This window comes from Sminthopsis crassicaudata, chromosome X, assembly GCF_048593235.1.
Source record: "Sminthopsis crassicaudata isolate SCR6 chromosome X, ASM4859323v1, whole genome shotgun sequence".
Taxonomy (NCBI): domain Eukaryota; kingdom Metazoa; phylum Chordata; class Mammalia; order Dasyuromorphia; family Dasyuridae; genus Sminthopsis; species Sminthopsis crassicaudata.
Window position 1 is genome coordinate 13942608 of NC_133623.1, and position 15467 is coordinate 13958074.

General features: G+C 35.0%; 1 protein-coding gene across 5 annotated transcripts in view; it reads right to left on the reverse strand.

Moving 5' to 3' along the window:
• Positions 1-15467, reverse strand: part of DIAPH2 (diaphanous related formin 2) — an 865016-nt gene that overhangs the window by 803057 nt on the left and 46492 nt on the right. For 3 of the 5 annotated variants that reach the window (XM_074277738.1, XM_074277736.1, XM_074277735.1), the window contains exon 2: positions 1761-1793. The exons of 1 other annotated variant lie outside the window; for it this stretch is intronic. In XM_074277738.1, the coding sequence (XP_074133839.1) occupies positions 1761-1793 (33 nt within the window). Of the gene's footprint in view, positions 1-1760; positions 1794-6693; positions 6787-15467 lie in introns of those variants that run through there. One more of the 5 variants, XM_074277739.1, reaches the window with a different exon arrangement.

Sequence of the window (15467 nt, forward strand, 5' to 3'; positions counted from 1 at the left end):
CAGAACCAAAACCAGAAGCCAAGATTTCTGACATTCCCAAATCCCATTCTAGTTAACTAGTGAACTACATGTATATATGTATGCACACCCATAACATATGCATACATACACATACAAAAATCTATATTCACATGTGCATATGTGGGTGTTTATATACACATGTGTGTATGTGTATACATAATATGGTATTTGAAGTTCCCATGATCTAGGATTTTTAAAACTGAGATTTATAAAGAGAAATTTTCCATACAAAAAACTGAAGTAACCCTAAATAAGGCATGCAATGTATCTAACATATGTGTTATAGTTCAGAGTACGCAAAGTTATTATGGACATTAAAACATCTGTGTATGTAGAAAACTGGTCAATATTTCAAGGTCTTTCACCCATTAGTCCACATATTAGCTAATAAAAAATTAAATAGGATCATAAATAAGATCAAAGACTGAGAGGCTCTGAACCTGAGTATACACACCTCCAAGGGGCCCAGAGAGATATTAGAAGTTTTATGAACTTGAACTGGAAAAAAGAAATACCTTTATTTTGATTAGGTTCTAAATTAAATCTAGCATTTTCTTCAATCATTTGAAAAAACCTTATTCTGAGCAGGGATCTTTGGGCATTCCCCAGAAAGACCACTTTCTGCCCAAGTTGTCCAGATGACCCAACAAAGATGAAGAAGCCCTGGATAATGGGTCCTCCAAGGCCATTGAGTCTAAGCTGAGCAGGTTGGGTGATATAATGGGAAGAGAGCTTTATTTGGAGTCAGAGGGCTGATGTTAAATCTCCCATTTACATGACCTTCACTGACTCACTGAACCTCTTCTGGGTCTTAGACAGTAGGATCAGATGACTTCTAAAGTCTCTTTCAGTTCAGTCTATTATCTATTCATTTTACAGATAAGGAAACTGAGGTTGGAAGAAATTAAGTTGACCAAAGTAACAACAGGATTTATCACCAGAGATGACATTTGAGCCCAGTTAAGTACCCTTTCCATTATACACCATGCTGCTATGAAAGCATACATGTAAAAATCATAGTACTGGGGCTCTTCAACCATTTATCATTCCCTAAGTTTTATATCTCTTCATTTTGCCTTGAATTCCAAAAAAAAAATTGCCCATATCTTTCCAAGGGAAATGAAATTAAGCAAAACAACATCAATATGTTTAAAGAATCAGCAATAAATCTACACTATTATATGTAGATAACTTCTAAATAAAAAGGAGGTTTTGTTTAATATGTATAAATTGAATTGGTCAGAAAGCAAATGATAGATTTAAACTTTGTTATCAGTAACCATTTTCATCAAGATTGGTGATGATGGTATCCAATTACTCCTGAACAATTTATCTTTTTTTCTTGCTTATTATTTGACATGTGATTTTCTTGATTCAATAATTAACTATTGAATGTGAATATCCACCAAAGTACAACTAAAGTACCTCATTACAGCACAGAAGCCAAATGTTTATCGGAAAAGGATGCAATTAATTTTAAAAGTTATATCAGCTTTTAGCAATTGTTGCTGTTGCTAATAAATGTAATGTTTAAGAGATATGGAAAATAAATCTAAGTATAATAATATGGAAGGGGAAAGGGCTTTCCACAAGATAGATATTATATATTGTATGTATGTAGCTATGTATGATGATTTCATATCCTTACATACATATCAATGTTTTAATGTCCATATACTTTAGTGAAAAGATAACATGCATTGGCAATATAACATAACATGCTAACAAGGCCACCTTACCACATCATCGGCCAAAGTTTTTATTTGAATGTTCTATTAAAACCAAAAGGAAACAAAAAAAAAAATTACCTGTCAGATATTTTTATGTAATTGGTATACAAATTGCAATATGAGAAAAAAATACACAAAACTTTTCTTTATTTATCAAGACATTTAATCTCCAAATGGTTAAGAAACTTTGGGAAATTTTGCAAAAACACATCCCAACATGCATGTGCATGTATATGCAAATACATGCAGCAAAACGCAAAAGAGAATTCACTCAAAGCTTCTTTCTTCTTCCCCTTCCCCACTCCAATATCAAACCCAGTTTGGAATAAAAGTGCTGAGTGAGCAGTAATTAACCGTCTGTGGGTTAGGCACTGGGGAAATGTCAGGGTTCAACAGTTTCTGCCATAATGGATCTTAAGAGTCCTTAGATTGTGTAGCACACGCACATAAATAACTCTAATATGAAATACTCAAGTCCATCAAACAGGTGCCAAGTGTTAGGTGGCTTTAAATTTAGAATCTAGGGTGAATGGGGATGGTGGGAAGAAATCAGAGAGGCCTGGCAAGAGGCAGCCTTTTAAATGGGCTTTAAAAGAAGAGGAAACACCCTCCCAATCCTAGAAGAGGCAATGCAGACATTGATAAGAGGAAAAGGCAGAGGCAAAAAAAAAAAAAAAAAAAAAAGTGGGGGGAGGGGCAGGGAGGACATAAAGGAGGGGTAGCCAGTGGTTCAAGGTCTCATTCCCACTTGGTTTTTATTTTGGCTCGGATTGGCTCAGAGTACATGTAAATAGCAATTGGTTGCTGATTGGGCCAGAAACATTGAGGGTCTTCCACTCCCAGACTGATTCCTTTTGATTGTTTTTTAGTTTGCTTGTTTTTTTGTTTTGTTTTGTTTTTGTTTTGGACTGGGTAAAAGAGAACATACTTTGCCTCATTTCTTACCTAGTCTTAAGGGCAATGCCTCAACCTGTGGCCTGGAAAAGACTGCAGCTTTAAAAGGCCAAGCTCTCCCACTGCAACCAGGACCATCTCCAGTCATCCTGATCTATATTTGGCTGCTGGACCCAGATGGCTCCAGAGGAAAGAGAGGAGCAGGAGGCCTTGCACCTCCATCCCTCCCTCAAATCCAATCCACTTGCATGTCATAGCATCACCTCATTGAAGTCATAGTCCTCTTTGAGAATGAAGGACAAACAATAACGAGGTTGAAGGCTAACGTGAATGTAGGTATAGAGGGAGAGAGAAAGCTAGAAAAGTAGGAAACCATCAAATTAATGAGGGCCCAAATTACAAGGCAAAATAGCTCCAGGCCCACCAGTGTCCATAAATTAATAACGTCTGGTAGCAATTTGAAGAATAGTTTAGAGGTTGAGTCAAGTATCAGGGAGCTACTGCAAGGGCTCAGGGAGAGAGTCAATAAGCATTTCTATAGCACCTACAAAGTGACAGACAGAGCTGAGTACTTTACAAGTGTTATCTTATCTGATACTAACAACAATTCTGCAAAGCAGGCTCAATTTTGAAACCCATTTTACAAGTAGGAAACTAAGGCAAACAGAGATTAAGCTACTAGCTGAGAGACACAGCTAGTGTCTGAGGCCATATTTGTATTCAGATCCTCCTGACTCCAGGACCAGAGCTCTAAGAACAGTGATGTTCCCTGGTTGCCTCATTACATCACCCAGACAGCTATGTATCCAAAACACTGTACTAGATGCTGGAAATACAACAATAAAATAAATCTAAATTTAAAGATCTTATTCAACAACAGACTGGGCAGCCTTTCTGTATATTTGATAAGAAAATGTTTCTTTCCCCACATAGATTTCCCATGCTTGAAAATTTATGACGATAAATGTTGATGTTAATGAATATATTACTTAGCTCTTCCTTTAATAACTGCTCAAAAAGATATAAGCTTAATCTGCCAAGAAAAAAAACTACCTTTAAAATTTAAAAGGGATTATTATGGTTTTTAACCCTGATATTAAAGCATAATTCAGATACAGTACAGAAGATTCCATTAATTTATCTAGCATAGGGGAAAGTATTACCACCAACAAAGTATGAGTTAACTCAGTTCTCTCAAAACTAGTCACAAAAATGAGAATAATGTAAAAGCAGATGAAACCAATAATTAAAGAAACCATAAAAGTAGATTTCATAAAAAGACTGAATTATATTGACTATATTGATTATATCCCCATCTTAAATGTCAAAGAAAAATATTTACTGCATTAAAGAAACAGATATAATGAAACTGTAAAGGGACAAAAAAGCACATTTTACCAAAAGGTTAATGATTTTATGGTTTCCCATAATAAAAACTGAGAAGCAAAGGTGGAATTTGCTCCAAAGCTTAACTGCAAAAAAAAAAATAGCTTTTGGTCATATCCCTAAATGAAAAGGCATTTATTTGGGAGATATAAAGATAAAAGGCAACATGAGGGTACACTGACCATCTATTATCCTTAAAAGTAAAAAGTAGAAACAAATGGCATAGTATATCAGCAATCAAACTTGATTAAAACTTAATTTAGGATCAACTATATTAATATAAACTAGTACTACATATAATATGAGCATAATTCTAGAATCTCAAACCCTGAAGGATAAGAGAAATGTTGGATTTAGTTATAAACTCTGTTAATGTTCTGATTACAATACAAGAGTCATTCATTACTGAAAGAAAATTAAGTTTTAATTTTCTCAATCAGCCAGAAATTAACAAAAACAGCAAGAAATAAGGAATCAACTCTCTCATGGTTAGTGTTATATGGTAATGCAATGATTTAGAAGCAATGCTGAAATTACTCTAGTACTAGGGAAATTGGCCAGCTAAATAGCATATAATTCAAAAAAAAAAAAAAACCTTTCTCCAACTTAAAAGAAAATAAGACATCAGTCTTCTATGCTTTCTTCATTTCTGAGGGGGGAAGAATGCACTAGACTTATAATTTCAGCAAGAATAGGAAGAGTTCCCAGTTATGTGTGCTCCAGCAAGAAAGAATGATAACTAACTCAAAAGAATGCTTATAGAATCAAGAGGTTAAATGACTTGCCCAAAGTCACACAGTTAATGACGGAAGTTGAAGGCAGGAATACTGACTGAAGGAATCTCTCTAGCCATGATGCTAAACTATCCTTAAATAAGGAAAATAAATAAGTAAATGATTTCTACTGAAAGAAAGGAATAGGTAATCTACATGTTAATAAGAAATCTCTTCTGATTTTCCAAGGAAAATCATTTAATTCCTCAAGGAAGATAGTAAGCGAGAGCCAAAAATATCATTAAAATCAGATTCTTCTCTCATATGTCGAGATAAAATGCTCACTCTGATCCTTAATAGCCCTACAAAAGAAACTAAAATAAATATTTCATTTATCCAACAACATACTTCACTACAAAACTAAACATTTTACACAGGCCTATACCATAAAGTAAAAAGAAGCTGATTTTTTAAAAAAGGATCAAAAGGGATGCTAAAGGAGCTAAGAAGAGACCAGAGGAGGACACAAACTGATCACTAAAAGGAGCAGCCAACTAATAAAGGGATATTTTTTCTCCCAGCAAGAGACTAATAAAGAGAGACCAAACAGAAACCTAAACCTGGGTACCCAAAAGGGTATAAACAACTACAGAACAGGAAAATGCCTAACAATTTGGTAGAACAAGAGGCAAAAGATCACTATCATCAATAAGACCATCTAGTCCCTTTCAGTCTTTCTCCAGGAAATGATTTCTAAGGACCTAAAGCATTATGAGAACTAAAAAGATTCTCACCACTACACATCCTTCCAGGTCTGCTGTAGTCATTTAAGGTAGAATACACACACACGCACACACACACACACACACACACACACGCACGCACACACACACACACACACACACACACACACACACACACACACACACATCCCCACCTGTATAGATGTTATAGATGTAGGATAGAAATAGTGAAGATCAAGAGTTTAAAAGAATATCCTGGCCACAATTTAAACTGATGTTTATTGTTGTCCAATTGTTTTAGGGACTCCATTTTCTTGACCAAGACACTTGAGTTGTTTGCCATTTTCTTTTCTAGCTCATTTTACATGAGAAAACTGAGATAAACAAGGTTAAGAGACTTGCCCCTGTCACAGAGCTAGGAAGAGAAGGAGGAGGAAGAGAAATCAACTATAGAAGTAAAGAGTAGATTGTGATGTTATATGAAAAAGGGATTTGGATTGCTAGACCACAGGTTAAATATTTTAGTATCCTGACCGGGTCAGGGATGAAGTATACTTAAGCAAGGGTGGAAAGAATTTATCTGCCTATTGTCTTCCAAACCTGATCAAAAGGACTATTAAACTGAAGAGGAAAAGAAAAAGTAGGGGGAGCATTTATCAAGTGCCTACTATGTGCCAGGCACTCGGCTAAGCTCTTTACAAATATCATCTCATTTGATGCTCACAACGATCTTGGGAGATAGTTATTATCATTATCCCTATTTTATAGATGAGGAAACTGAGGCAAACAGAGGTTCAGTGACTTGTCCAGTCACAAAACTAATCTGTATGTGGGGTCACATTTTAAACTCAGTTTTTTTTTTTTTTACTATAAGTACATCCACTGCACTATCTAGTTGCTGAGCTATTAAGAAGATAATTGCTTACTGAAAGACAACAAGCTAGATACCATAAAAAAAGTAATGACAATAAAATAGATTTTTTTTACGTTTTTTGTGTCATGAATCCCTTTGGTAATCATGAGACCCCTTTTCTGAACAATGTTTTCAAATGCATAAACTCTGGAGCTAAAGGTTTTATGGAATAGAAGGAACACAAGATCATAGCATCTTGGGAAGCCTTTTTCCTCATCATGCTATCTATACCATGCCCATCCCTCTCTTCCTCAAACTAACTTCCTGGGCTCTCATGGGGCAGCTTCTCTCACCTCCAATCAGGCCTCTTCTCAGCCATTGCCACAGCATGAATCTGGCAGCACTGGAATAAGGCCTCAGTGTAGCAGCCCACTCTTTCGAGGGAATCTAACAGAGAGGAGAGGAGACAGAAAGTCCAATAGCTTCCAGGAGTAGCGGGGTTGAGTAAAGGGTTTCTTTCAGCTAAGGGAAAATTAGAAATGTTTGCAGGTTAACAGAAAGGGCCTAGAAATAAAGGGACTGAAGATGCATGAGACTGACAAGTACTGAGGTCATGGAGAAGCTAAGAAGGAGTGACAGAAACTACTGATAGAGACAGGGATTAACTTTGGCAGGGAGAAGTTCAAAATCTTTTAAGGAAGGAGGAATGGAAAGATGAGGACACTTAGAAGAGTCAAAGAACAGAAGAAAAGTGAGGAACAACTACCCAACAGGGGGAATGCATGTACTGCTATACCCATTTCAGACACAAGAAAAATGTGGTTCAAGATTTCATGACCCAGCATCACAAGGCTAATAAACAGAAGAGTAAGACTTCAAATCCAGGCCTTTGAGCAATGACGGATTCACACTGTGAGGCTCATAAATGGGTATTGGGAACAATTCTAAAAAAAAGCTCCAGTTTATTGGGGGGGAGGGGTCTAAAGGGAGGCCATGGCAGCAGTATCGTGGGAGCAGAGGAGGAAAAAATAAGTGTACAGGCTTCCTAAATGACGTTGACAGAAGCAACATTTTCTAGACTGCTTAAATTCTTTTTTTTTTATAATTATAAAATTTTTGACAGTATATATGCATGAGTAATTTTTTAAAATAACATTATCCCTTGTATTCATTTTTCCAAATTATCCCCTCTCTCCCTCTACTCCCTCCCCTAGATAACAGGCAATCCCATACATTTTACATGTGTTACAGTATAACCTAGATACAATATATGTGTGTAAATACCATTTTCTTGTTGCACGTTAAGTATTAGATTCCGAAGGTGTAAATAACCTGGGTAGATAGACAGTAGTGCTAACAATTTACATTCACTTCCCAGTGTTCCTTCTCTGGGTGTAGTTGTTTCTGTCCATCATTGATCAACTGGAAGTGATAGACTGCTTAAATTCAATTCAATCCAACAAGAATCTACTACGCACAAGGTATAGATACCAGTGATACAAAATTTAAAAAATCAGCCACTGACTCCAAGGAGCTTCTGTTCTGCTGGATTTCCTTCTGATACATAATCTGTGATATGAAATCTCTTCTGGCTATAAATGAAATCACTGAAGAGGAAAAAAAAGTGAATGGCCTTGTTGCTACCTACAAATCTCAAGGATAGATATGTCCTTAATCCCTTGGGTGGTAACAAGGAAGTGACTTAGAGAATAATGCTGTACAATGTCTGTTTTGACAAACAAGGGAAAAATCAATCCCAAAGAATAAAAGACCATAAAGTTGCCTTAATTTCACTGTTATATAATAGGAATTAAATTACCATATAATTCTCATAATAAAGCTGATGAGATAATCACATCTTCCCTATAACAGCCACTACTTACAACTTCATTTCTATAGAGATTACATAGTTGATCAATAATCAAGTATAAAAGAAAGAAGTTCAGAAACAGAGACAAGCAGAACAGTTTAGAATTACCATGTCACATTTGTTATATACTTTTTAAAAAAGCAGTACCTAAGAGATTTCTGATTACATACATATCCTTGTTTTATTCAATATACTTACTCTATATGGAATTGACTGTGTTTGTTGATATTCAAGTTTATAATAAAGACAATTTAATAAAATAATAATCAAATGTGAAGAAGTATCTCATTTTGGATTACAGTAAAATGCACCCTGCAATACATGATCCCATATACACAAAATATTTATAGCATAATTTTTAGTGGAAAAGAATTAGAAATAAAATAGATCCCCACCAACTGGAGAATGGCTAAGCAAGAATATGACAAATACAAAGAAGCATGACAAGACCTATATAAACTAATGAGGAATGAAGTAAGCAGAACCAGGAAAACAATAAACATAATGACTAATATAAATGGATAGAACAGCAAAATCAAAATTAAATGCCACAAAATTAGAATTCTTGAACTTGAAGGTAAAGATCTAGGAATATACTCCTTTCTCTCCTTCCTTTGCAAAGGTAGGGGACTCCAGAGTGAAAGACTACATATAATGTCAGACTTTATTTATGTGTAGTTGAATTTTGCTTAGTGATTTGGTTTCCTCTTTTTGTCATTCTTTGTTCTGCTTAAAAGGGAGAATGGTACAATAGATTGACAACTGTAAGTAATATAAAAACCAAACATATGGATAGATTTTTAAATATATCAATGCTTGAGGCAACTAGAAGTCATAGTGGATAGAGCACTGGCTTTGGAGACAATTTGGCCTCAGACACTTAACACTTACTATCTGTGTGACTCTAGGCAAGTCACCTAACCTAATTTCCTAGCCAAAAAAGAAAGAAAAAGAGTAATAATGAATATTTCAAAGCTTGATTTAAAAAAAATGATCCAAAGCAATTACATTTCATGTGTGTCCTACTTCCTTTTAACCATGACTGATTAACTTCAATGGTACCACAGAATAAATCTGAAATACTCAATCAATGTTGCCATGTGAAAGCATACATAATTCAGCCAAAAGTGAATTATTGCATTAAAACTCCCAGGCGTATGACTTGAAAAGCTATTAAACTCTATTAATAGTTTGCACCATTAGTCTGTAATTGTAGCACTGAGTCAAAAATCTTTGATGTAAACTTTATCATCTTCTCCAAAGTGACTGTATTACATCTACTCAGTTTGCTCAGATTTGTGTGGTGATTCTTACATTTTGTTCCGTTCGGGTTCAGCAGATTTTTCAGAGTAACTCCCAAGAGCAAACTACATAAAGCATCAGACTAATTTAAACTCCATTTTTTTCTGTTGTTTCCTTAAATTACTACAAGTAAACTTCTAGGGTGAGTTGACCTTAAATTTGATACTTCCAGTTTTACTATTTTACTATTCATACCTCTTAACAGCAAGACATCACCTAATTATTTTTGAACTAAGTTCAACTTCCTGATCTTATCTTCTCACTTGACATTACTGCCTGAAAACTGTTCTCAATGGGTAAACAGAACATGATAAAACTTTCAGGATCTCCAAAGATCTGTGATTTTCTGGTGCAAAAAGCAGAAAGAATGGAGTGACTTTCCCAGGATCACCTATCTAATCAATTAGTGTCATCACAAGGTCAGATTTGGATACTGGAGTAATAACTGAAAATGGATCGAATGCAGAGGAACTTAATTTGAATTTTTTCTTTGTTTTGTTGGGGGAGGGGGTTTATTTTGGTTTTGGGGTTATTTTTGCAAAGGAGGATGACTTTTCCCGCTGAAAAATATCCCACCTTCCTAAAAGACTTTGCTAATCCCTTTTAATTGTGTCCTCCTTCTGGTGATTATTTCCAATTGCTCCTATGTGTTTGTTATGCTGCTGCCACCCAGTTAGATTATCATTTCAGGGAGAGAAGGTACCATTTCCTTTACCTTATTTTGTATCCCCAAGGCTTGGCACAGTGCCTGGCAGAGTAGATAGTTAATCAATACTTATTGACTATTCCCTTCACTGTCAGGATCTCTTGTGTTTGGTTAGCTTTTTATTGTCGCTTTATTAGTATTGTCCTAATTTGCACACCCAACGTTTGTTTTCTTCTCATTTTGGCTGATGGAAGTATTTAAAGAAAAACAAAGTTTCCCCTAAAGATAACTTTGGCTACATCTCAAAAGTTCAGCTACCTTGTCTCATTCTTAGCATTTTCTTTTATGAAACTATTACCGACTGAAAATGGATCACAACACATATTTTCACCTTTTTTATTATTTGCTTGCTTGTTTTTTTCTTTCTCATTTTTTTTCTTTTTAATGATTTTTCTTGTGCAGCATAGTAAATGTAGAAATATGTTAAGAAGAATTACACATGTTTAACCTATACTGGATTATATGCTGTCTACAGAGCAGAAGGGAGAAGGAAAAATATGGAACATAAGGTTTTACAAGAGTGAATGTTGAAAACTATCTCTGAATGTATTTTGAAAAATAAAAACGTTATTATAAAATAAAAGAGGGGAAGAAACTATTGTTTCTATGATTTATTCTTTGACTTAACAATTCTTAGGAATCAAGTATTTACTTTCCATTCAAAATTCAATCCATTCTTCAAGGGTTCTTTTTTATAGCATTGTGCTCAGTAAAGGATATCCTGAATATTTCTTCATACTCTTTAATGATCACCAGTAAAAATCAATTCAGATGCTTAATTTTATTTTTATCTCATTTGTCATTTTCTTAGTTTTCTCTTGACGAGAAAGAGACATGTGGAAGTTTCCACTTACTATAGTTTTACTGTCAATTTCTCCCTATAATTCAGTTAACTTTTCCTTCAAGTACTTAAATACAATGCCATTCAGTAAATCTCTTTTAAATATTGATATTAATTCTTTATCTATGGTTGTCTTTAAGCATAATGTGGTTTTCCTGCTTATTTCTTTCAGAGGTATCTAGTTTTACTGTCTTATCTGAGGTTATGTTTGTCACCTCTCTCCTTTTTGGAATTTGCATAAGTCATAAAAAAATTCCACTCCGGTACTTCATTTTTGCTCTGTGGGATCTTTGCTTCAAGTGTATTTCTTCCAAATGATGCACTGTTGGATTTTGCTTTCTGCTACCCTCCATCAATCTTCTTCCCCTGTAAGATTCCTCTCTGGATTGACTACTGCCCTCCTGGGCTCCACGACCCAACTAAAACTTCTTTCTAGAGCCTCTGTTCAGTTAGGTGCTTCCTATTTATCCAGTATATTGCTTGCTTTGTTCTTATTTGTTGGACTGCCTCCCCCATCTAGAGCATAAACTCCTCAAGGGTAGAGACAGTCTTGGGCCTCTTTTCTGTAGTCCCCAGAACTTCCCACAAAAGCAGGATGTTTATTGCTTTGCTGATAATTGATTTATTAAGACTACACTAAGTCCCTCCTGGGGGCTAGCCTACAAAGTCACCTCAGAGGCTGAATTTTTCACCCAAAGTAAGCTTCTCCAGTTTTCTTTGTTCATATTTGAAGCATTTGTGTATAGAGAAGATTTTGGCATGAGAGAAAAGAAAGTGCTGGATTGGGAGTCAGGAGACAGGGGGTTCAAATCCTACTCACTATGTGATCATAGGCAAGTCAATTAACCTTTAATTATCTTCATCTCTTTATGTATAATATGGGCACAAAGTTTCTCTAAGTTATTCTCTAATTTTTCTATGATATACCAAGATTTCAAACAACTTTTACAATTGCTATAATGGAATATTAGAAATATGAAAGTAGGTAATGATGAAAAGAAATATTTCTAATAACCCAGCCTACTTTAATAGAAGTGTTCTTCAGGTATAAATCATTATCTGGTCAATCAAATCATGTTTTAAAAGTTCTAGTGCTGCTAACTAAAGGATACCTATAGTGAAATCTTTTTGAAGTCAATAATTTCCCTCAAATTCCCACAAGTTTTCTAAGTTCATATTTTTCTAAAAGAAAAACTGATTTTTAGAGGTTGACAATATTTTAAAATGAAACGCCTGTAGCTAGGATCCATGAATGACTTATATAAATATATAATATATGTTTTATATAATTTCTAATAATTGCATTTCAGTATAACTATTTTCCTCGAATTCCTATATATTTTATTTTATGCATTTAAAAACTTTATTCTGAAAAGGGGGTTATGGGTTTCACTAGAATGTCAAAGGGATAAATGTAAAAAAAATTAGTTAAGAATCCTTGGCCTACACAATCTCCAGCTTATAAATGGGTTGTGGTCCTCCATTAGTATGCCAAGTTATTTTTAACTTTTGTGTTAGTTATTTTTAATTTTGAATGCAATCTCCACATCCTGAGTTGTAAGACATCATCTGGAATTATTATATCAAGCACTAAGTGCCACATTACAAAGCACAATGACAAACTGGTACATATCAGAATGTGGTAGTTGTTCATCCTTCGTTCTTAATGACATCATGAGGATGACTTGCAAGTGAATTGGATTTAAGTGAGGCAGAGCTGTGTAGTCACCAGCCTCACTGTTTCCTTCAGTCAGCCAGTATTCAATGGCCTCTAGGTGGCTTTTTTAAGCTAAGATGATCATAATGGCAAAGGGCAGTCATCATGGCCTACCCAGAATACTTAAAGCAACTAGGTTAGGGAGTTGTGCAAAAGTGGAATGGACTACCACAGTAGAAAGTGTTTCACTGGTCATCTGAAAATGCAGGTTTGATGACTTCTTTTTAAGGACATCATCAACAGGAAAGGCTGAACTAGCTAACCTCTAAGATCCCTTCCACTCACACTGGTTACCTCTCAGAGGCTATTTAAATCCATTAAAAAAACACTTTCGATAAGAAAATAATATCCTACTTTTGTAACATTAATCTTTCCCTTTCTCTAATTTTTTATTAGATTTCAGACATATCTTTCATGATGTAGTCTTATCTCTCTTTCCTAAAGTTCTTTTTGTCTCTATAAGTTCACTGAGAGATGGGAGTTTGTTCCATTCATTTTTATATCTCCCATAATATCTGGCACAGTGCCTCATACAATGGTATTCAAGGAATATATGTTGGACTTGTGCTTTCTTAGGGAAAATGCTTTCCATGGAATTCAATACAAAGGGAATTTAGGACAACTCAGAGAATAGTTGTGTGCTGCCACAGGTTCCCTTCAAGATGGAAATGTGGTAATATTGGGAATACATATATACATATCTGTCATGGCTATGACAATTTCCAATAGATAGCCAGTGAGAAAGCAATATGGCAAATCAGGAATGACTTCTCTTGGCAACAGCTCTGGGGATCTCTAGTCAGTGTCTATAGGGAGAAGGGAATGCAGCTCCCAGTTCTATAAGATCAAGGGGCATTCACAGGTAGGGGTATTCACATGTCAAATTTTTATAAACTAGGAAAAGGCCCATACTCAGATTTTGATTTAAGTTTCATTAGATCACAACATAATATTCTGAGTCTTTTTTTGTTGTTGTTCACTTGCATTTTATTTTCTTACTCATTTTCTTTCCTTTTTGATCTGATTTTTCTTATGCAGCAAGATAATTGCATAAATATGTTTACATATATTGGTTTAACATACATTTTAACAAGTATAGCATATATTGGATTGCTTGCCATAGAGGGGTGGGGGTGGGAAGAAGGAGGGGAAAATTTGGAACCCAAGGCTATGCAAGCAAGAGTCAATGTTGAAAAATTATCCATACGTATGTTTTGAAAATAAAAAAAGCTTTAACAAAAAAAAAAATAGACTAGGGAGACCTGAGCTCAAATTCTGGCTCTGCTGTTTATGACCTGTGTTATCTTGGGCAAACCCCTTGGGCTCTTGGGTCATCCATTTCCTCATCAGTAGAAATAATGAAAGGGTTGAACTTGATGCCTTCTCAATTCCCTTTAAAACTGAGATTTATTGCTATCCACTTATATGTTTGTTTCATGATTGAAGAATAATTTAAAAAGCAACAACTCCCCAAAAAAGTTTCATTAGAAATTCAAGCCCCAAAGTGATTTCCTATATGTAATTCCATCACAAGATTTTTTATCTCCAAACCTCCTCTATTACAGTGACAAAAAGTTTTGGCAAGCAAACATCTCCCTGTTTTGTTTTTTGTTTGTTTTTGCATTGCGGATGTTTATCAAGAGGGTCATGACTAGGGTAATTTCTGTTGACTTTTTGAGAAATCTTGAATGATTTTACTGTACGGTTGAGAGGCACCTTATTGGAAGAAAGTCTTGACTTCAGTGATTTACTCTCCCAAATCAAATATTTATCCATAATCCAGAAAAAGGAAGCATAGGTCTTTGTATTTGTTACAAGTCTCCATCATAAAATATTGCTTACAAAAGGCCACTTGTTCACTAGTAATGTCCTCAGTGAAGATACAGATCATGTGTAGGTGGTGCTCCAATATTTTGTACAGATGGGAGAGTGAGCATATTGGTAGGAAGATATCAATAGGTTCTTGATTGCCTTTTTCAGTTATCAGTAAGGCCCCAAATTTTTCCCATGCCTTTGGTATCTTCCACTTTTCCAGATAATTTGTGAATGCATACAACATCATGACAGTTAGTCACTTTTCAGCACAGATCACCTCAATATAAACTTACTATGACCCAGCTGCCTTTTCTCTTTTGGTAAAACAAGTAAGTACTTGCTAACTAAATTACTTTTAGAGTGCTTTTTGATCTTCCTGCTATTGTAACTGATTAACACTGGTTATGCTTCTGTTTAAAATTATTATGAACTGTGTCTATGTGACTTCTTGTGTCAGTTATCTAGTTTTCATTATCAATTGCCTACTTCAAGCATGTGCCATCTTATTTTCCACATTAATCTTTCTTGTAGCTTTTTTCCTAATTCTCATCTTTGCTCTGACAAGCCAGTCATCAGACTATACACAGACAGCTGATTCAGAAATGAATCCCACATCAATAATCTCTGTTAAAATATTATCCAGTTCATTTTTTGTGTTGTTATCCAGTGTTCATTATGTCCATCAATTAATTACTAGTTCTTTTTTCTCGAACCATACATTCTGCTCAATTCTCCCCATCCTTACCGTCCCTCTTTCCAATGAAATCAGAAAACTCAAAGTATACAAAATAAAAAAGTATATAAAAGTATACAAAGTATACTATCCCTTGAGATAATATTTCTCATTGCTTTTCAGCATCCAGTAACATCAATTCC